Below are 22,246 nucleotides of genomic sequence, written 5' to 3'. Positions count from 1 at the left end.
ATCCCCCAAACTGTGCACCCCAAACTGTGCAACACCCCAAACTCTGCACACCCCAAACTCTGCACACCCCAAACTCTGCACATCCCAAACTGTGCGCACCCCAAACTCTGTACACTCCTACTCTGTGCACCCCAAACTGTGCACACCCCAACTGTGCACACCCCACACTGTGCACCCCAAACTGTATACCCCAAACTGTGCACACCCCTGGCTACAGGCACCCCAGGCCAGGTGCACCCCAAACTGTGCACAGCCCAGGCTGCAGCCAGCCCTGGCTATCGACACCCCAGCTCTGCACAGCCGGGCACAGGTGTAGCCCAGGCTGTGAACACCCCAGCCTGCATCCCCCAGAACTGTGCATCCCCAGAACTGTGCATCCCCCAGAACTGTGCACCTCCCAGAACTGTGCATCCCCCAGAACTGTGCACCCCCAGAACTGTGCACCTCCCAGAACTGTGCACCCCCTGAACTGTGCATCCCCAGAACTGTGCACCCCCAGAACTGTGCACCCCCAGACCTGCACGCACCCCAGGACATGCACACCCACGGTCACGGACACCCAAGCCATGCACACGTGGGGCACTCCAGGCTGGCTGCACCCCAATCTGTGCACACCCCACACTACAGGCCCCCTTGTTTACACCCCCCCACCGCAGAACTGTGCACCCCAAGAGTCACACACCCCCAGCGCTGAGCTGCACACAGCACGGGTCCCTGCACCCTGAGTTCTGCACCCCAGGCTCTATACCCCCCAAATTATCACCCCCCAACCTTTGCACAACCCAGCCCATACACACCCCAGGCTACAGGCAACCCAGGCTATGCAACCCCACACTGCAACCCCCTGCCTTACACCCCCCGGAACTGTGTACCCCAAAAGTTACAGCCCCCCAACCTCCTTATAACCTCCCCCCACCAGCAGCAGCGTCCCCCTCCCCACGGAGACATTTTCTGACCGGGGGAGCCCAGGCACGTGGCTCCGGGCCTGGCACGGGGGTCAAGCACATCCGAACCCCGAATTTCCCCTTCCAAACCTGGGCATTTCTTTCCACCCCCTCCCTCCCAGCCGCTATTGTGCCACCACTACAGACCCCACCATTAATTAAGTTTCCATCCAGTGACAGCCCGCCAAAATGTTTGAAATAAACACGGAACAATTGGGATGGGATGATACAGGCCGGGAACAAAGTCCCCGGCCAGAGGGTGGAGCGGAATGGAAATGAGGGATTGTAAATTGGGATGGTGGGAAGAAAGAGAGGAAGGGGGGAAGAGGAGGGGGAGGCAGGCCGGGAGAGGAGGATTCACAGCCCTCCGGCCATGAAATGATGCTGAAAGAAGTCATGCTGCTGGAATCCGTGGCAAATGAGGGGCCGGAGGGGCAGTGGGTTAAGGTGGAGCGGGTCGGGATGTCGGGGGGCTGGGCTGGGGGTCGGCTGGGCGGCTCTCTGCCCGCTGGCCCCGTGCTGAGCCCAGCAGCAGCTATGTGGGGTGTGCCGGGGGTGGCTGGGTCGAGGGTCTGGCTGTGCCCCCGAAGGTCACAGAGACCCCGGCGTGGCGGGGACACGGTCCCCGAGCCGGTGACACAGTGAGGAACGGGCTGGGCTCGGAGCTGGGCAGGGACCCCAGCAATGGCTTTGGCCAGGTGCCGGGGGCGGGGAGGCACCAAGGGAGGCCTGGCACCAGAGGCAGGGTGACACCAGGCACTGCTGTCCCCACGCAAGGACCTCTCCCCACCGAGACTGATCCCCGGCCCAGTGGGGTGCCCAGCACCCTGCGGGGATGTTCCCTTGGGACATGAGGGGATGCAGGGAGGTGGGACACGGTGCCACCGTCCCCGCGGGCACACGGCAGCGCCTGCCCTAATGCCAGCGCCCCGGGCCCTCCACAGCCCCCGACCCACCTTAAGCGGTGTTACCGGAGAAACCCCGGCACCAGCTGCGCCGCCAGCCCTGCCGTGCCTCGCTCCACGCGGCCGGGGCACGGCCACCGGGGGTCCCGGAGCCCCTTCGGAGCAGCCACGGCAGCCGGGGCTGAGCGGGAGCGGCTCCCGCAGCACCCGCAATGGCCTCAGCCCTCGGAGAGCCCGTGGGGCTGGGCACCCCTGGGCACCCCCCGAGCAGCCAGCCGTGCCCGGCGCTCTGTGTCCCCCGCCACCCCCTCCTTGTCGCTGGCTGCGGCAGGGTGCTGTCCCCGTGGCACTGGGGAGCAGGGGGGCTCCGAGTGCCGCCCCCGGGGTCTCCCCGCCGCCGGGCCCGCTGCGTGTCCGCTGGGCCCGGGGCCGCTCCGGGATGCTCGGGCTCGCAGTGCCCTCTGGTGACCGCGGGCACGGCGGCCGGGAGCCGCCACCCCCCCGAGGGGACCCGGGGGACCCGGGTGGGGCTGGGGAAACGCGTCCCGCAGGGAGCGGAACTTCAGCTCGTCCCCAGCCCCTCCGAGGAGCCCCCGGTGCCACCCCTGCCCCGGGCGGGGACACCTCACACCGGGCCGGGCCGCTGCAGCCCCGCGGGGCACCCACAGCTCCTGCAGCTCCCCCACAGAGCCATTCCTCCTTTTATCCCATCCGAACGCACCCTCTTCCAGCTGAAAACTGCGTCCCCTCCTCTGCCTCCACCGTTCCTGGAGAAAGCCTCTCTCTGTCACCCTTCCAAGATCCCTCAGGTACCACCAGGGTGCCAGAAGGGTTCCTCCAGGCTGGATGGCCCCAGCTCTCCCAGCCTTTCCCCAGATTCTTGCAGCCCCCTGAGCATTTCCATGTCCCCTCTGGACCCGCTGTGGCTCATCCAGGATTGCTCTGTCACCGCCACTCACGGGGCACTCCTGCAGGAGCTTCCTTTGCATTTGGACGATCCTGTCTCTTCCTGCTGGGCCACCCCAAAGTTTTTATTTCCTGGGCATCTCCCCCCAGCACTCCTGGAGTTCCTGGCAGGTCCCTGGGACATCCACGCTGCCCACAAAATGTCCTTGTGGGGCGGCTCTGGGCACCCTCCAGGCTGTGCCACGGGTGGGGATGGCATGGGCAGGAATGCTCCAGGCTAGGCTGTGCCCAAAAAACCCCTCCTGGAAGGGCAAAGGGACATTTGGGGCAGCTGGGACCGTGGAGGGCTGCTCAGGGGCTGCGGGTCCCCAGCCTGTCCCCTCGCAGCTTCCCATCCCCCCCGGCTGCGTGGGGAGCTCTCCCGCCCCGCCGAGCGCCCGCAGGAGCTGCGGCTGTGGGAGGCACCCACCTTGTCTTTAAAAAATAGCTCGGGAGCCTCAGCTCAGCTCCCAGCCCGTCCCTGGGGACGTGCAGGGACAACCCGAGCTCCTCTGCACGGAACCCAGCTGGCTTTGTCCCCTCTCAGCGTCCCCTCTCACCAGACTCCCAGGATGGTGTCCCTGAGGGTGGGAATGTGCCCTGGGAAGGCTTGGGAAGCTCGGGGGATGTCAGGAGGGGATGCACGGGGGAGGGTCCTCAGGGCAGGGCAAGGTGGGGATCCCCAAAGCAAAGATGGGGTTCACGAGTCAAAGCAGGGGTCCACATGGAAAGGAGGGGATGCCATGGCAAGCTGGGGTCACCACGGCAAGGTGGAGGTCACCAATGCAAAGTGGGGGTCACCATGGCAAGGTGGAGGTCACCAATGCAAAGTGGGGGTCCCATGGCAAGGTGGGGGTCCCATGGCAAGGTGGGGGTCACCATGGCAAGGTGGGGGTCCACACTAGTAGGAGAAGGTTCCCATGAAAGGATGAGGCTCCCAGAAGCTGGGGGAGAGTCCTCATGGCTGGTTGAGAGTCCCCACAACAAGATGAGGGTCCCCAGAATGAGAAGAGGGTCCAGTGGTCCCTGCAGCAGTGTGACCACCCCCATCTCCCTGTGAGGGTCCCCACAGAAGCCTGAAAGCCCCCATGCCCTCACCCACACGCGGCCTGGGTGGGGGGAACCTGAGGGGGAGCCAGAAGCTCGGCAGGGAAGAGCTCTGGGCGCTGCGGGGCCAGCAGAGGGGCTGAGCCCGGGGTGGCAGCGGTGACCCCCGGCTGGACAGACCCCCCTGCTCCCCCCGCCTGCATCCTGCGGGGCAGCGAATGGAGCTGCCTATTGATTCGCAGCCCGGGCTAAAAATAACTTTCAACTCTTCATCCCGAGCTGTGAAAATCCCCCATTGCTAGGCGACGGGTTACCGGGAGACAGCGGCGCTAGGCGACGGCGGTTGCTGCGGCGACGGCCCCGGCGCACTGCGGTCCAGCCCGGCCGCTCCCGCCGGGCCGCCGTGCTCCAGAGCACCGGCAGGGCTCGGCCCCGGCCCCCAGCGCCGCGGGGACACGCTGGGTGCCAGCCCCAGCACCCCGGGGCGCTGCAGGGGAGCAGGGGCTGCGGGAGCCGTGTCGCTTGGCTCTCGGCTGCTGGCTGGGGACAGTGGCCCTGTGGCACTCGGGAGGGACAGGCCTCGTGGAGCAGGGGGCTCAGGGGTTTGTGCTGCTGATCTGTGGCTGCAGGGTGAAGTGGGGTGAGCAGCACCCAGGTGTGGGTGCCCCCTGGACTGATGGCACCCCAGCTGTGTCCCCTTCCCCAGGGATGACACAGACACACGTGGAGTCTCCTCTTGCCCAGGGACAACTCCTGTTGAAGGAGTTTTCAGCCTTCATGGCATGAAAATGTCCACAGGACATTGGGCCACAATAATTTGTCCTCTCAGAGCCCTGGAGGTGGCAGGGGTTAGTGACAGCTGGCCTGTGCCAGGACCAAAGGGACATCAGGGACCGTCCAGGGCCCCATTGTCTGCCATCCCCAGTGGCACCTGGCCTGCTCTGGGTGCAGAGTGTCCCCAGGGGCTGCACCACAACTGCTGCTGGTCACTTCCCCTGGAACACCTCCCTGGGGACCAGGCACAGGGAGGACAGGGCACTGCTGGGGGACAGGGGATTGTGGGGAGAAGGACCTGCAGCTCCTCGGGAGATGGGGAGACACGTGGCACCCGGATGAGGCCATGGATCCACACATCCCTGCAGCCACTGTCCCCTCCAGCATTTGTCACCCACTGGGCAGGGTGTGCTGAGGATGTGAGTGTGAGTGTGAGTGTGAGTGTGAGCACAGTCTCCTCCCCCAAGCCCCCTCCCAGCTGCCAGTGTGAAACCCAACCTGCCTTATAAATAATGGAAGCAGGAGGCAGGCGCGGGCTGCAGGAGTTCCCTCCCCTCCCCGGGGCCGAGCTGGACCCGCGGCTGGCGGGGCCGTGCCAGGGGAGGGCAGAGGGGACAGGCTCAGTGTGCCTGCTGCCCAGCTCCCCCAGTCTGGGAGCACTGGTGAAGCTGGGTGGGTGCTGGGACATGGGGGACAGCAGTGGGACAAGCCCCAGCAGGGCTCAGTGCCAGACGTGGCCGGGGCAGGTGGTTCCCCCTGGCACATGGGCACAGCGGCCCGGCCTGGGTGCCTGCTGCCCCTGGGGGCTGGCACGGGGTCCAGTGTCACCGCTGCGCCCCAGGGCTGTCAGCAGAGCCTGAGGTGGCTGCCGGGGTGAGCAGGGTCTGCAGCAGGATCTGCTCCAGGATCTCCAGCCTGCCGTGCCCTGGTGGGGAGAGAGCCAGAGCAAGCATCCGTCTGTCCTTCCAGCCTTCCATCCATCCCTGAGTTCAGCCTTCCAGCCCTCCCTCCCTTCATGTCTCCATCCCTCCCTCAATCCCTCCATCCATGCTTCCATTTCTTCCTCCACCCCTCCATCCCTTCCTCTCACCATTCTTCCCTCCATTTCTTCATCCCTCCATCCTCTCCACCCCCTCCATCCTCATCCCTCCATTCTTCCCTCCATTCCTCCACCTCTCCATTCATCCTTCCCCCCCTCCATTTCTCCCTGCATCTCTCCATTCTTCCCTCCATTTTTCCATCCCTCCTTCGATCCTTCCACCTCTCCATCCCCCCTGCATCCTTCCATCCCTCCCTCCATCCCCCATCCTTCCACCCCTGCATTCCCCCACCCACCAGCCCTCTCTCCCTGCACACCCAGCAGCCAGCCCAGCCCTGCCCGTACCCCCCGCCCCATTCCCGTGTCCCGCACCCTCACCTCGCCTCTCCCGGAGCTCTCCCGGCGCGCTCCATCACCGCTGCCGGTGGCCGTGTCCCTTTAACAGCCTCGGCTGGTGACACGCGTGTGCGGGTGTGCAAACGCGCGTGTGCGTGTGCTCCCGGCTCCCGGGGCTGGCTGGCAGCAGGGCCCCCCTTCTCCATCCCCCCGGATCCGGATCCGGCCCCATTCCCCCCCTCCACTCCCCGCTTATTTTTCCTGTTGTTTGGCGGGGTTGGGGCGGGGGCCGGGCGGGATCCGGCCCCTTTGCCAACGGGCATTTTTGGGGGGATTATTCGCCGTTTTCTTCCTGGTGGGATTTTTTGCTGCAACCGAAAGAAGACGGGCACAAGGCATGGCATGAGCTTCGGGAGCCAGGGCTGGAGGTAAGAGCCGCTCGGGAAAACCCTTTCCGACACAAAGCCGGTGCCGGGGTCGATGCCGATGGCGGGGTCGGTGCCGGTGCCTGTTGGAGCGGTACCGATACCGGCACCGGCCCCGGCCCCGCGAGCACCGCCAGCCGCATCCCGCATCATGGAGCCGCGTTATATAACGGCAGCGGAGCCGGCCCGGCCCCGGGGCTCCCGGACCGCTGCCCCCCCTCCGCCCCCGCCTCCCGGTACGCGGCGGAGGATGGTGGTCGGTGTGACCCTCCCCCGCCCCGGTGATGCTGCCCCTCCGCCCCCTCGGTTTGGGGGGGATGTGGGGGGTGAGGGGATGTGCTGTGTCCCCCCCCCAGCATGGCCGGGCATCAGCGGGCGGGGAAAGGCAGGGAAGGGGGATCAGGTGGATCCTGCGGGATGCAGGGCTGCCCTGGCAGGGGGGTGTCAGGGCACATCGCTGTAGGGACATGGTTGCCCCAGTGTGGGGTTGATGTTTGCTGCCTTCCGCCTCTGCTGCCAGCCTCTCAAATTCCTCTTGTCCTCCCTGGTGGCACCATTGGCATGCCCGAGGCTGCACTCAAACACCCAAACACCCCAAAACCTCGCTGTGGATCCTTTCTGTGGGTGCAGGATGACACCAGCCCGGGGATGGGGGGACAGGGGCAGCCTCCCCCATTCCCAGAGCCCAGGGGATGGAGGAAGGGGAAGGCCCTGGCTGGGATGGGGCTGGGGAAGTTGAGCCCCACAGCGGGGTCCTGCAGAGCCCAGCAGGGATCTCCCATCAGCCCAGGATGGGAGCACGAGTTTGTTTGGGTGGGGAGGGATGGGCAGGGGCAGAGGGATCAGTGTGTGGGGTTGGGGACCAGGCACATGGAATGGCTGAGGCTGAGCACAGCTGGGGAAACTGAGGCACGGGGTTCTGGCAGCAACCAGCTTGATATCCCCAAGATCTTGGCCATGTGGGGCTCCAGGGGTGCCATGGGGCACTGGGCTGAGGTGGCTCTGCCTCTTGGGCATCTGCTGGTGCTGGTGGGACGTGGCAGTGCCTGGGCAGGGAAGGCCAGAGCGTGGCAGTCCTGCAGCAGGGATGCTCCTGGCAGACGCTCTCCGTGCCCATCCTCTGCCCAGGGTCTGGGGTCTCGGGGCACGGCACCCCGGGGTGCTCAGCACACAGCAGGCTGGCAGCAGCGGGCACAGAGCGAGCACCGTGCCGTGCTGGCATCTCCCCTCCTCTGGAAGCTGGGTGCTGATTTCACTCTGGCTACCAGGAAGAGGGAGGGAGGTGGCTTTGGAGTGGGGAGGACTCGCTCAAGCATCCATTTTTAATGAGCTAGATATCTATTTTTCCCCGAGCTGGCTTCCCCCACATTGATCCCTCTGCCTGCTCCCCTCCCCGTGCCAGCAGCTCCACGGCAGAGGGGAGCAGCCCTGGCAGTGGGACCCTCCTGGCTCCCCAAATCCTGCTCCCGGGGAAGGAGTGACCCTCACTGTGCCAGGGTAAGGTGAGACTGGGGAAAGAGTTCCCTTGTCCCCTCCAGTGGGGTCACAGCCGTGTTGACCATCCCGTGGGGAGGTGGCCAGACAGAAGGACAACCGGAGTGGGAGCACTTGGAGTTTGGAGGTTGGCTCCTGCCCCTCTGCTCTGCAGATTTTAGCTGTGCCTGGCTCAGCCTCTGGCAGCTCCATGGCACAGCCACCTCGTCCTGCCTGTGGCTGTGTCCCCGTCTCCAATCTCCTGCTGCTCCCAGCAGTGCCTGTGCAGGAGGAGCCGCTCCCGCAGAGGGGAGAGGGAATTTGGGAGGCGAGTGGGTGCTGCTGGTGTGGGAGGGAGCAGCGCTGGGTGTGCAGCGAGCAGAGCTCCTTGGCAGCAGCCCACCCCCTGCCAACCTCTGCCCACCTGCCACGGGGACCAGCCACGTGTGCTGGGTGCTCCAGGGCTGGTGGCTCCCGGGAGGAGCTCAGGGATGAAGAGCAGAGTTTGGTGAGGGCACAGTTCAGCAGGACGTGCTTCTGCAGGGTTTCTCCCTGCTGGAGGGGTGATCCATGCCCAGCTCTTGGACAGGGGAAGCAGGAGGCCAGGGGCTTGTGCTGGGAGCAGGACCAGGATGGTGCCTGATGGCTTTTGGAGCCCGTGCTGACCTTCAGCACCCACAGCCCACTGAACCGAGGAGTGCCATGGCTGGACACTGCCTGCCCTGGTGCCAAGGGCCCCTGCTTGACCCCCACCCCAGGTCCCAGCCAGACCCCCGAGCCCAGGGGCAAAGGGCCACCAGTGCTTGTGTGGCTGTCACCGTGTGTGGAGGCACGAAAGGTTTGGGCAGGCACGAGTCCCAGCAGGACCTGAGGAGCACATGCACATCCTGTGCTTGGGGACAGACAGCTCTCCTGGCTCCTCAGGGCATCCTCGGGGGATGGCATTTCAGCCCTTGCTGGGCCCAGGAGGGCAGGGGGAAGGGCTGGGACACACGGGGAGCTGTCACTGGGCTCTGGCTGGGCCTGTAGTGACAGGGGGCCAGGCTGGGCAGGATCCAGCACACGAGGAGCTGCTCCCTCTCCTCCTTGCCTCGCTCAGGGGGAGCTGGGAGAAGCTCGGCTGAAGCACGAGCATCCTGCCGTGGTGTGAGAGTGAAGATCTCCAGAGGAGGGGAAGGGAGCAGGGGTCCAGCTCTGCCCTCAGTCTGTCCCGTGCTCCTTTTGAGGGGGATTCCTCCCAAGGGGACAAGGAGCTGCCTGGGAAAAGGAGAGAGGTCAGAATTTGCTGTCTCTGGGAGACGGGGATTTAGCAGAGAAACTGAAAGCTGCTGCAGGAGGGGCTTGGTGGTCTGAGGGACCCTGTTGGGAGGAAGTTTTGCTTGGCCAGGCTTGGGGCTGGAGCTCTGCCTCCCCCAGGCTGGGGGCTGGGGGACAGGAGCTGCATCTCCCAGTGTCCCCAGACAGGAGCTGTTCCCTCAGCAAAGCCCAGAGTGGTGGGGACCTGAGCAGAGCTTGGTGCTGGCACCTCAGCCAGCTTTCCCTGGCTCCCTGGGGCTGGGGCTGACCCTGCAAAGCCTGAGCCTGACCTTTGGGCAGGCTGTGGGACCTGAGAGATTGCAGTGCTGGGGTTCCTACTGTGACAGCTCCTCTGCTTGGCAGTGAGCTGCAAGACACAGCCTGGTTGGCACTGAGAGCAGCAGCCCCCAGCAGTGGGACTCAAACCAGCCATTTCCCAGCCCCTCCTAAGCCTCTTTGTCCACTGCAAGGTGGGATGAGCTCCTTGGCACCACTGGGAGCCATCAAGGGAGCAGGAAAGCTGCTCTCAGCCCTTAGGTCTCCCCAGAAGCTCTGAGGGCAGCCCCAGGAGGGTTTCCCAGCTCCCATCACACAAACAGCAAATCTCCAGGGCCAGGTGCAGAGGCAAGGCCCTCCCCTACCCTGAATTCCTGGGCTGTGCAGCAAGGAAAAGGTAGCACTGAGTTTGGAGCTGTGCTCCGAGCCCCTGGCCCAGCTCACCTGTGCGAGTGCCGAGGCTGGAGCACAACCCCACCTGTGCACACACAAACACACACAGGTACAGCAGCTCCCTGCCGACACAACCACTGCCCTCCACCGGCGGCTCCTCCCGAGGCTTCAGCGCCTGCTCCGCATCCCTGGGGTGACCCCAGCCCTGGGGAGAGAGCCAGCCCGGGGCTGGGTGCTGGCACCCTGCTCACAGCTCGGGCAGCGCTCTGATCCGGCGGGACCGGAGCCGGCGGCAGCGGCAGGGATGTCCTTACGGTGCCGTGTGCTCGGGAGGCAGCGGCAGGGATGTCCTTACGGTGCCGTGTGCTCGGGAGGGAGCTGCAGGGATGTTCTCACGGTGCCGTGTGCTCGGGAGGCAGCGGCAGGGATGTTCTCACGGTGCCGTGTGCTCGGGAGGCAGCGGCAGCCCCGCCTGGGCTCGCTGCTGGCCGGCCGAGCGGGGCAGCCTCGGGAGCCCATCCCGCGGGGTGCGGGACAAAGCCCGGTGTGTGCTCCGCCAGGCTCTCCCCGCCCGGAGAGCAACTTGGCTTGCTGCATTAGTAAAAATAGACGGGCTAATGAATGCAGCTGATGCAACCCCGGCGCGCCTGCACGCGGCGGCCCCGCTGCGCTGTGCGAGGGTGAGTGTGAGTGTGAGTGTGTGTGAGTGTGAGTGTGAGTGTGAGCGTGTGTGTGTGTGTGTGTGTGAGTGTGAGTGTCTGTGTGTGTGTGTGCATCCCCTGGGAGTGTGAGTGTGAGCCGGGCTTGTGCAGGGCATCCCTCTGCCGGGGTTGTGTGTGTGAGTGTGTGTGCGTGAGTGTGAGTGTGTACATCCCCTGGGTGTGTGTGTGTGCACGTGTGCATCTATGTGTGTGTGTACATCCCCTGGTTTGTGTGTGTGTGTGTGTGTGTACCTCCCCTGTGTGTGAGTGTGAGCAGGCAGCGATGGATGCTCTCTCCACGCAGCTCTGCCACCCGAAACCCTTCGGCAGCAGCTCTGGGTCCTGGCAGGGCGGTACCCCGGCTCCGAGGCGGGCTGGGGGCAGCAGCGGGCTGCAGGACCCGGGGGGTGACAGCAGCGTCTCACGGGGGGTTTGTGGGGCACTCATGGGTTCTCCCTGGATCTGCTGGGGCAGCAGCAGCTCTGCCTGCTGGGTTATAGCAGCATCTCTCACAAGGATCTGTTGGAGGGCCCTGGAGGGGTGATGTCGGATCCCTTGCAAGGAGCCGGTGGGGCAGGGATGGATCCTCCCAGGGCCCGGCGCGACGGGGCCGGTGCTGGCGGGGACACGAGCGCGGTGTCCTTGCGGGGCGCGGTGCTGACCGGGGCCCGTGACCGGGATCGCTGTCCTCGGTGCTGATCAGGGCCCGTGACCGGGGCCTCTAGCCTCGGTGCTGACCGGGGCCGCTGTCCGCGGTGCTGACCGGAGCCCGTGACCGGGGCGAGCCCGTGACCGGGGCCGCTGTCCGCGGTGCTGACCCGGCACGGCCGCGGTCCCCGCGACTCCCACGCCGGCCAGCCCGGGATGTCCCTTGGGCTCCGGGCCAGCTGTCCCAGAGCTCAGCCCGGTCCCCGCTGCAGCAGGACAGCTGATCCCGCAGCCAGGCATCTCCCAGGCAAGGCACTCACAGGGTGCTGACGGCCCTGCCCGTGTCTCAAGGCCCTCATCCCTGTCCTACCACGTGGAGATAGTAAACTCGCCAACAGGCTGGGCAAGCTCTGTTTTCCTGGCAGTTTCCAGCCCGTTCATCCCAGCATCCTCATTGTCTGTGCAGTTTGTGGTGGAGGCTCTCAGACCCCGGCTTTCTTCTCTCTCCCTGCGTCAAATCCGCCCCCCAGCACTGCATCATCGCTTCCCGTGGGTGACAAACCCCTCCAAACCTCTCTGCCAGTGACGTACCCTGCCAAATGTGCACCCTGGAGTGGATTCGGGAGACTGGAGGGCTTTGACCTTTGCTTTTGTCAGGTTTTCTCCCCCTGGGCTGGAGCTGGCACTCCGCTGCTGGGAGATGCTTCCCCGTGAGACAACAAAGGGGGGCTGAGACGGGGGGGGACTGCCAATCGGGGCCCTTCCTGTGGGACCCCAGAGCAAGGGTGGTTGCACCAAGTGCTGAACAATCCTGATGATGATGGTGGGCTTGGCCCAGTCATGCAATCTGCATCACTGAGATGGCAGGGAGGAGGGAAAGGGACAGATCTCTGCTCTCCTGTTGCTTTGAAGTGGCCAAAAAGCATGTGGAGGTGTTCATGGAACTGCTGGAACACCTGGAAGGGTCTGTGCTGACACCTCCAAGGCAGACAGCTTTGGGTTTGTCTGTCCATCCGCTGTCTCTGGGCTGGGAGGGCCTGGGGAGGTGCAGGGTGGGCTCTGGGTGTCCCTGCGCTCAGCAGCTGTGACCCCCAGGGGTTGTGGGAGCTGCACTTTGGGCATCAGAGCAGTGTGGCCTCAGCCCTGGGCTGCAGGAGCTGCGGGGCTGCCTGGCTGCAGGCCGGGGCTCTCCCGGGGCACAGGAGGGCAGATGCCAGCACTGCCCCTTGGTGCCAGAGACAGCAGCTATGGCACCCACTGCCCTCCCAGCCCGTGCCCCCCGCCCACCTTCCCCACACTGGGGTCTTTCCTCAGGCACAGCTCAGTGCCTGGGGGTGGTAGGAGCACCCAAATTCTTCCCTGGTCATCTCTTCAGAGAGAAATTCCTGCCCCCATCACTACCCAGATCCTCCTGTGCCCAGAGGCTCCAATCTCTGTTCATCTTTCTATTTGCAGTGACTTCCAGCTCACTCAAGGTTTGGGATTTCTGTGCTCTGTTCAGGCAGCCTCAGTGCCTTGGGCAGGGGGTCTGGCTCAGCTTTCCAGGAAAGCTGCTGGACCCCCCGAGCTCCCCGAGCCCCCTGAGCCCCCCGAGCCCCCTGAGCCCCCTGGGCTCGGCCTCGGGGACCAGCCGAGCTCTGAGCAGGCTGGATGCTGTGCCAAAGCCTCCTGCTGGCTGCTGTGAGTCCGGCGACTTTGTCAGCACCTGTGTCCTGCTGTGCCTGTCCCCTTGGGCTCCCCAGGCCCCGGGCTGCCCCTCTGGCAGCCCCTGCCCCCTCCCCGGGGCCGGCCAGCGGCTCTGGCTGCGGGCTCGGTGCCGCAGCTCCTCGGCGCCACCTGCTCGTCCCCTCCATGGATCGGTGATCGCGGCCAGAGACACCCGCTGCACGTTCCGCTTGCTGCCCCACCCGCGGCCAAGCTCCGAGCCGCTGGTTTCGAGTTTCTCCCTTCTCTCCCCTCCCCTTCTCCTGCTTTCAAACGAATGTAGCACATGTCCAAGCGGCGGCGGCCCCGCTCGCTCTCGGGCAGCGTGAGGGAGGCAGCAGCGGCTGCATCGAGCCGGGAGCGGCGCCAGACTGTCTGCCCCGAGCCGGGCTGGCTGCCGGCCCCACGCCACGGCCCCGCTGTGCCCCACCGTGTCCTGGGGACATCCCTGTGCCCTGCATCCCGCGGGCCCTCCCGATGGGTCACCGGCACCTCACTGCGCTTCTGAGCTCTCTGCTGGGTGGCTGCGCCCTCCCTGGCTGCTCCGGGAGAGCTGGATGAGGTCGGGGATGCTGTGGGATGGGCAGCAGGGGGTCAAGGCTGCATCCTGCTTCCAGGCTCGGGACCACGGAGCTTGGACAAGAGCTGGGTGCTCTTCCTTGGGTGCCCTCCCCGTCAGGGCTTGTCTTTCTCCATCCCAAATCAAGCGGCTGTAATGATTCCCTTGCTTTAACCTCGGGTCTGGGAAGAGCTGGCAGGCAAGAAGGTCCTCAGCTCCTGTCTCTGGTGGGTGGATGTGCCAACCACCCCCTGGGCCCTCAGGGGCAGCTCCCTGTGCTGCTCCATGCACTGCAAGCTGCATTCCCGTGCTTCAGCTCCTTGTGCCCCCAGGGGCTGCCAGGATCAGCTTTTTGGCAGGGTTTGGCATGGCATTGGCACGTAGGGCACGGGCAGGGCAGGCAGCAGTGGGGCAGGGCCCTGTGCCAGGCCCCGGCTGGGCGGGGGAGGGGGCTGAACCCCCATCAATAATTCACCTCCGTATTTATAGAGGGAAATGCGTTGAATAATGGATGGTGGGTGCGGCGGGGCCCTTGGGAAGCCGGCCTTGCTGCCACTGCAATATTCATCGGCCCGGTTTGCCGGGTGCTGCCCGGCCGCCTCCAGGCTCCATAAAGATCAGTGACACTACGGCTGGCACAGGCTCACTGCTGAGGGCTTGGCTGGCACAGTGGGCACAGGCAGCTCTGTGCCTCTGCCTCTGCCCATTGCCCTCCACAAAAATGCACTGTCATCGGCCCGGTTTGCCGGGTGCTGCCCGGCCGCCTCCAGGCTCCATAAAGATCAGTGACACTACGGCTGGCACAGGCTCACTGCTGAGGGCTTGGCTGGCACAGTGGGCACAGGCAGCTCTGTGCCTCTGCCTCTGCCCACTGCCCTCCACAAAAATGCACTGGGAGCTGGAGCCCCTCTGCTCTGGAGCCAGGCTGGCAGAGCTGGGGGTGCTCACCTGCAGAGGAGAAGGCTCCAGGGACACCTCAGAGCCCCTGCCAGGGCCTGAAGGGGCTCCAGGAGAGCTGCAGAGGGACTGGGGACAAGGCATGGAGGGACAGGACACAGGGAATGGCTCCCACTGCCAGAGGGCAGGGCTGGATGGGATATTGGGAATTAGGAATTGTTCCCTGTGAGGGTGGGCAGGCCCTGGCCCAGGGGGCCCAGAGCAGCTGTGGCTGCCCCTGGATCCCTGGCAGTGCCCAAGGCCAGGCTGGGATAACCTGGGCTAGTGGAAGGTGTCCCTGCCCACGGCATGGATGTGGAATGGGATGGGCTTTGATGTCCCTTCAACCCAAACCAGTCTGCGGATCCTTCTCTGTCTGCCACTGGCCATGCTTGTTTCTAGGCCTGGAGAGGACTGTGAATGCCCAGGGACAAATCCCCATCCATCCCTCATCACGAGGGGACACCAGGGCCATGCATTTTCCGGGAGGACCCTGCTCTGTGTCCCGGACATGCCCCCTCTGTGGCTGGTCCCACGTGCCACCCTGCTCAGGGCCCCCGGGATCCCCCCCCTCACTGGTGCCACCTCCCCCAGCCATGCCCCCCCCCAGCAGACCCACAGCCCCTCACCCCCACCCCTGTGTTACAGAGAGACCTGTGGAAGATGTCGAACCCGAGAAACGGCGACACCAAGCCCCCATGTTTGCCCCGCAATGGACTGGTGAAGATCCCCACGCAACCCAACGGCCTCGGCTCCGCCAGCATCACCAAAGGCACCCCTGCCGTGAAGAACCGCCTGTGCCAGCCTTCCTCCGTGCCTGCCATCCTCAGCCCGGCCTTAGCCCACCGCAGCGACCTGCCCATCCCCAGCCTGGCCTCCCCGCTCTCCTTGGCCACCCTGGCCAGCGTCTCCTCCCCTCCCGGCGCTTCCTTGGTGGGACTGAACGCCAGCGAAGGCTCGGAGCAGCCCTCCCCGGAGCGGCTGCCAGGCTCGCCCTCGGAACGGCAGCTGGCCGTGGACGAGAAGATCCTCAACCGCTTGTTCTGGTACTTTTCGGCGTGCGAGAAGTGCGTGCTGGCGCAGGTGTGCAAGGCATGGCGGAGGGTGCTCTACCAGCCCAAGTTCTGGGTGGGCTTGACGCCCGTCCTGCACACCAAAGAGCTCTACAACGTCCTGCCCGGTGGAGAGAAGGAGTTCGTCAGCCTGCAGGGCTTCGCCGTCCGCGGCTTCGACGGCTTCTGCCTCGTGGGCGTCTCTGACCTGGACATTTGTGAGTTCATTGACAACTACCCCCTCTCCAAGAAGGGGGTCAAGTCCATGAGCCTTAAGAGGTCGACCATCACAGATGCGGGGCTGGAGGTAGGTGACCCTGCTGAAGTGACCGGGGTGGCTGAGGTGTGCTGGTGGTGGGTCAGTCTTGGTGGCCCTGGGGACACACACAAGGGCAGAGCTTTCAGCAGTCAGAGTGAAGGAGCAGAGGGGTGCCATGGCCACCCCAAGGGTGCTGGCAGCCCTGGGAGGCCCTGCCTGTGGTCTGGGTGGTGGGATGGGTGCAGCCCCTGCAGGGTCAGGAGGCTGGTGGGGCTTCATCCCTGCTGCCTGTGGGTGCTGCAGGGAGGCAGAGCCACGTGAGGTGGCCGTGCTGCTGGGTGGTGGGTGACAGTGGGTGACAAGCTCTGGGAATAGGACATTCCTGCTTGGCTGGCTGCTCCCCAGCAAGGGGGTCACCCAAGCAAGGGGCTGAGGGTCAGACAGAGATGGGACAAGTCAGGGGTTTAGGCAAGGTCCCCACCGAGGTCCTTGCCCCATGCCATGGCCAAACACGGCACCAGCTGCTCCGTGGGCACATCTCACCTGAGTGGTTCCTGTGCTGGGAGCGGGCATCAATCCCGACCCTGCCAGCAGCACCTGGGACAGGGCTGGGGCTGCACCCTGGGGTCCCTGCCTGTCCCCTCCCACTCCCCACTGATGCTGACGTGTCCTAAGGCAGGCGTTGAACCCATGCCAGGGAGAGGACTGGACCCAGGCAAGACTGGGAGCAGTGGGAAGAGCCAGCCAGAGGGAGCTGGGGCGGGGGCGCAGGGATGCACAGGGGTGGGTGGCAGTGCCCGGCGCGGCCTGACCCCCTGCCCCTCGGCAGGTGATGCTGGAGCAGATGCAGGGCGTGGTGCGGCTGGAGCTGTCGGGCTGCAACGACTTCACGGAGGCCGGGCTGTGGTCCAGCCTCAACGCCCGCATCACGGCGCTGAGCGTCAGCGACTGCATCAACGTGGCCGACGACGCCATCGCCGCCATCTCGCAGCTCCTGCCCAACCTCACCGAGCTCAACCTGCAGGCCTACCACGTGACGGACACGGCGCTCGCCTACTTCACCGCCAAGCAGGGCTACACCACCCACACCCTGCGCCTCAACTCCTGCTGGGAGATCACCAACCACGGCGTGGTCAACATGGTGCACAGCCTGCCCAACCTGAGCGTCCTCAGCCTCTCGGGCTGCTCCAAGGTGACGGATGACGGCGTGGAGCTGGTGGCCGAGAACCTGCGGAAGCTGCGCAGCCTCGACCTGTCCTGGTGCCCCCGCATCACCGACATGGCCCTGGAGTACATCGCCTGCGACCTGCACAAGCTGGAGGAGCTGGTGCTCGACAGGTAAGGGGCTGTGCTGAGCCGTGCTGTGCCGTGCCAAGCCATGCCATGCCATGTTGTGCCATGCCGGGCCATGCCATGCCATGCTAAGCTATGTCAAACCATGCCAAGTCGTGCCATATTGTGCCGAGCCATGCCATGCCATGCCATGCATGCCATGCCATGCCATGCCGAGCTGTGCTGTGCCACGTCACGCCATGACAAACCATGCCGTGCCAAGCCGTGCCATGCTGAGCCGCGCTGGAAGCAGAGGGTGAAGCATGGGGGCCATGGTTTGGGGACACCCATGGGTGACCAGCTGGCCCTGACACCCCGTGTCCCGGCAGGTGCGTGCGGATCACCGACACCGGCCTCAGCTACCTGTCCACCATGTCATCCCTGCGGAGCCTCTACCTGCGCTGGTGCTGCCAGGTAGGTGTGGAACAGGCTGTGCCCGTCCTGGCTCGGCACGGCAGAGAGGGCATGGTGGCACCTCCCTGGGGACGGGCCATGAGCTCAGGGCAGGCTCCCGGGGCTGGCTGAAGACCCCAAGACTTGGTGCCAGGAGGCAGAGAGCTCCTGTGAGCTCAGCAGGGCTCAGCCCTGGCACCCTGACCCTGCATCCCTGCCCCACAGCAGCATCCCCAGACCTGCTGCAGGCTCTCTGCCCTGGCTCCCTGCTCCCTGTTGCACAGCCCAGAGCCAGTACCCCGGCCCTGCACCCAAAATCCTGCCCCAGCATCCTGCTGCAGCATCCCACATCCTGCTCAGGCTGCCCTCCCCGGCACCCAGCTCCCTGCAGCCTGTCCCATCACAGTTCCCTGCCCTGGCACCCAGAGCCAGCACACTGCCCCAGCGTCCTGCACCCTGCTCCAGGTTCCCAGCCCTGGCACCAGTTCCCTCCCCACGCTGGGCCATGCTGAGCCCTGTGCTGTGGTTGTCCCCACTGTGCCCCCCTCATCCGATCCCATCTTCTTTTCCAGGTGCAGGATTTTGGCCTGAAGCACCTCCTGGGCATGGGCAGCCTGCGCCTCCTCTCGCTGGCAGGTGAGACCCTGACCCTCTGCCAGGGACCGGAGATCCCCGGGGCTGGGGAGGCACGGGGCATGGGACAGACAGAGCCCTGGGGACAGACAGAGCCCTGGGGACAGCCTGGGGACAGCAGAGGGCACCTGCACCCAGCCCAGCCTGGGGGAAAGATGAACGCCTGGGCTCTTGGGGTGCCGTGGTTTTGAGGGGGGGGTGGTGTTTTGGGAGTTATGTTTTTGCCATTCAAGTTTTCTGGGGTGTTGGTTTTTGAGGAGCTGTTCTGGAGGGCACTGTTTTAGGGGTGCTTTTTTTTTCTTTGAAATACTGGTGCTCTGAGGTGTCGGGTTTTTAGGCTGACCTTGGGGTGCAGCTGTTTTGGAGCACTGTTCCTTAGCATGCTGCTTTTCTGGGCTCTGGTGGGGATTTTTGGGGTGCTAATTTTGATGGTCTTAGTATTTTGGGGTGTTGGTGCTTTAAAGTACTGGGTTTTGTATGCATTTTTGAGTGCTGGATTTTTTTGGATGCTGATATTTTGAGTGATTTTTTGGTAGCGTTGGGGTTTTTGGGGGTACTTTTTTTTTAGCACGCTGTTTTTTTGGCTTCTGTCTTTTGGGTGTGGCGAGCTTGAAGGTGCTGGGATTTTGAGGTCCTGGTCTTTGGTTCTGTTTGGGGGGATTTTGGTGTTTTGGCATGTCGGTGCCTTTGAGATGCTATTTTTTGGGATGCTATTTTTGGGGGGCGCTGGTGTCCCGGGCTGACAGTGCACCCTGTCCCCTCGCAGGCTGCCCCTTGCTGACCACCACGGGGCTGTCGGGGCTGGTGCAGCTGCAGGAGCTGGAGGAGCTGGAACTCACCAACTGCCCCGGGGCCACCCCGGAGCTCTTCAAGTACTTCTCCCAGCACCTCCCGTGCTGCATGGTGATCGAGTAGCACCGGACCCGGCCCACCCGCGCCCGCCCCGGCCGCCACCGCCCGCCCCATCTCCCTCCGGCCGCGGGGGGATTCGAGAGACGCCCCCGATTCCACCCGAGCCCGGACACCCCCGCATCGACGCCCCCGAGGGACGCGGGGCTCCGGGGGGAGATGGGGGCAGGCGTGGCCCCCCCCGGTACCGTGTAAATTCCCCCCACGCCGCCGCCACCGCCCGCGCTCCTCCCGCTGTCCTGCCAACCCCTTCCGGACAGACGAACGGACATCACGGAAGCCCAAAGTGGGAAGGCGACGCTGTGTGACCCCCCCCCGGCCGCATCCTGCTGCCCCCGCCCCGGTGCCAGCGGGCACACGGCCCCGCCACCAAGGATGCTCCTGGCGACCAGAGGAGGCTCCCAGGGACGGGCCGGAGGAGGATGCTTCTTTTGGGGTGGCGGCGGAGGCTGGATGGGTCCCCTCACGCCCCCGGAGCGGGTCACCGAGCTCACCCCCCTCCCCGTGCTGCGTGTGCCCCCCAGCCCCCCTCGGGGCACCTTCTCCCGGTCAATAGGATGTCCCTCTCCGCCCGCCCGCCGCCCTCGCATGCTCGCTTGCTTCAGTCTCGTGCTACGGCAGGGTTCGGGGGACCCGGGGGGACAGTGACAAGTGACAGCCCCACTGAGCCTCTCCGCGCGGCTTCGCCCCGGCAGCCGGGCTCCCCTGCGAGCATCCCCCGCCCCGCGCCCCGCGGGGCCCTGGGGGCGATGCCACCGCCTGGTGGGGAGCGACCCATCCGTCTGGGATGGGACATCCCGGGCACCGGGGCCGCGCCTGAGCCGCCGGGCACAGAGAGACCACAGCGGGTGGCACCTCGGACGCACTGCCACCGCCGCCGCTCTTCCAGCTGAAAAGCCATCGCCCCGTGCCAGCGGCAGGCGGGGCACCGGGGGGACCCCCGGGCTGCGCCCAGAGGGGACCGAGCCGGCGCGGGGCTGGGGCTCGGTGGCCCCGGGCACTGCCCGCCGCCGCGGGAGGACAGCGGGCACGGGCACGGGGTGGGCACGGACACGGACACGGACACGGACACGGACACGGACACGGACACGGACACGGACACGCTTTCGGTTTGTTTTGCCTTTGTACCGGCCGGGAAGGAACTGCTGCACCAACCGCCGCCTCCGCTCCCTGCTTTGTCCGAAACGCCCCTTTCTGACCCCAAAATGGCACCGAGTGGCGCTGGAAGGGCTTTCGGGAGTCCCTGGGGCTGCGGGACAGGGTGGCACTGCCGGGGCACGGAGCACCCTGGCACGGGGCTGGAGGGCTGCCCGCACCCCCAAACCCAGCAGTGTCCCTGGGCACGGGGACAGGGCACACAGAGGGGGCCCCACCCCGCAGGTGACAGCAGCGCTTTTGGGGTGCCATAGCGCTGCACAAATCCCTGGTGCAGGTTACACAGACAGCCCCAGCACGGTCCCCATACTGTGCCCTGCACCCCTCGTGGCAGTGCCCCCCTGCACTGCCCTGTGCACCCCCATATCCCTCCAATGCACCTGAACACCCCCAATGCACCCCATATCCTCTCGGCACCCCCATTTCCCGCATGCACCCTGACCCACGAGGCTCCACAGACCCCTGACCCCCCGTTGTCCCCCTGCTCCCCCATTCCCATGCACCCACATCCCTCTGGAGCCCCCAGTGCCCTGCACCCCACATGTCCCCATATGCACACCCCCACGGCAGTGTGCCCAAGCTGCCGGTGCACCCACACACCCTGTGCACCCCTGTAGCGTTCCAGCTCACTGCTGCACCCCCAGTGCACCCCATACCCCCTCGGCACCCCCACTTCCCACCCTGACCCCTAATGCACCCCGCACCCCCCTAATCCCCGTTTTCTCCTGTGCTCCCGGTCCCTCTGGGGTGCACCTCCAGCATCCCCGTTCTCCCCGGATCCCATATCTCCCTGACACCCCCGGAACCCCCTGGTACTCTGTCCCCCTGCACCCCCAGTCCCCAGTGCAGCTCCCATCCCTCCAGAACCCCACTCCATCCCAGCGAACCCCCACTCCCAGTGCGCCCACACCCCTCCGGCACCCCCGCCAAGGCGCCCATATCCTCCAATTCCCATTTATCCCCGCGGACCCCTATTCCCACTGCACCCCATGTCCCCCCGGCAGCCCCGGACGCCCGCACCCCAAGGCTCAGTGCCCGCACCCAAGGGCTCAGTGCCCGCACCCCAGGGCTCAGTGCCCGCACCCCAGGCCTCAGTGCCCGCACCCCAAGGCTCAGTGCCCGCACCCAAGGGCTCAGTGCCCGCACCCCAGGATTCAGTGCCCGCACCCCAAGGCTCATTGTCCCTCACCCCCAGGGCTCAGTGCCCGCACCCCCGGGCTCAGTGCCCGCACCCCAGGGCTCAGGGCCCGCACCCCAAGGCTCAGTGCCCGCCCCCCAGGGCTCAGGGCCCGCACCCCAAGGCTCAGTGCCCGCCCCCCAGGGCTCAGGGCCCGCACCCCAAGGCTCAGTGCCCGCCCCCCAGGGCTCAGGGCCCGCACCCCAAGGCTCAGTGCCCGCCCCCCAGGGCTCAGGGCCCGCACCCCAAGGCTCAGTGCCCGCCCCCCAGGGCTCAGGGCCCGCACCCCAAGGCTCAGTGCCCGCCCCCCAGGGCTCAGGGCCCGCACCCCAAGGCTCAGTGCCCGCCCCCCAGGGCTCAGGGCCCGCACCCCAAGGCTCAGTGCCCGCCCCCCAGGGCTCAGGGCCCGCACCCCAAGGCTCAGTGCCCGCCCCCCAGGGCTCAGGGCCCGCACCCCAAGGCTCAGTGCCCGCCCCCCAGGGCTCAGGGCCCGCACCCCAAGGCTCAGTGCCCGCCCCCCAGGGCTCAGGGCCCGCACCCCAAGGCTCAGTGCCCGCCCCCCAGGGCTCAGGGCCCGCACCCCAAGGCTCAGTGCCCGCCCCCCAGGGCTCAGGGCCCGCACCCCAAGGCTCAGTGCCCGCCCCCCAGGGCTCAGGGCCCGCACCCCAAGGCTCAGTGCCCGCCCCCCAGGGCTCAGGGCCCGCACCCCAAGGCTCAGTGCCCGCCCCCCAGGGCTCAGGGCCCGCACCCCAAGGCTCAGTGCCCGCCCCCCAGGGCTCAGGGCCCGCACCCCAAGGCTCAGTGCCCGCCCCCCAGGGCTCAGGGCCCGCACCCCAAGGCTCAGTGCCCGCCCCCCAGGGCTCAGGGCCCGCACCCCAAGGCTCAGTGCCCGCCCCCCAGGGCTCAGGGCCCGCACCCCAAGGCTCAGTGCCCGC

At 66.0% G+C, this 22,246-nt stretch overlaps 1 protein-coding gene across 1 annotated transcript; it reads left to right on the top strand.

Annotated features, from left to right (window-relative positions):
• The first annotated feature begins 6,237 nt into the window (after nucleotides 1-6,237).
• Nucleotides 6,238-20,134, top strand: FBXL16 (F-box and leucine rich repeat protein 16). Its single transcript, XM_039731749.1, has 6 exons — nucleotides 6,238-6,418; nucleotides 15,050-15,760; nucleotides 16,542-17,050; nucleotides 17,374-17,458; nucleotides 18,010-18,073; nucleotides 18,837-20,134. The coding sequence occupies exons 2-6, from the start codon at nucleotides 15,065-15,067 to the stop codon at nucleotides 18,983-18,985; spliced, it is 1,503 nt and encodes a 500-aa protein (XP_039587683.1). The 5' UTR covers nucleotides 6,238-6,418; nucleotides 15,050-15,064; the 3' UTR covers nucleotides 18,986-20,134.
• Nucleotides 20,135-22,246: the final 2,112 nt, after the last annotated feature.

The sequence above is a fragment of the Passer montanus genome, unplaced genomic scaffold (genome assembly GCF_014805655.1).
Source record: "Passer montanus isolate IOZ18808 unplaced genomic scaffold, ASM1480565v1 scaffold8, whole genome shotgun sequence".
Lineage (NCBI taxonomy): Eukaryota > Metazoa > Chordata > Aves > Passeriformes > Passeridae > Passer > Passer montanus.
This window is presented reverse-complemented; position numbering and strand designations above follow the sequence as displayed.

Bases quoted from the DNA above. Each gene is read 5' to 3' on its own strand.
- FBXL16 (XM_039731749.1), top strand. From the start codon at position 15,065: ATGTCGAACCCGAGAAACGGCGACACCAAGCCCCCATGTTTGCCCCGC. The intron at 15,761-16,541 runs GTAGGTGACCCT...GCCCCTCGGCAG, and splicing joins TCACAGATGCGGGGCTGGAG to GTGATGCTGGAGCAGATGCA. The intron at 17,051-17,373 runs GTAAGGGGCTGT...GTGTCCCGGCAG, and splicing joins GAGGAGCTGGTGCTCGACAG to GTGCGTGCGGATCACCGACA.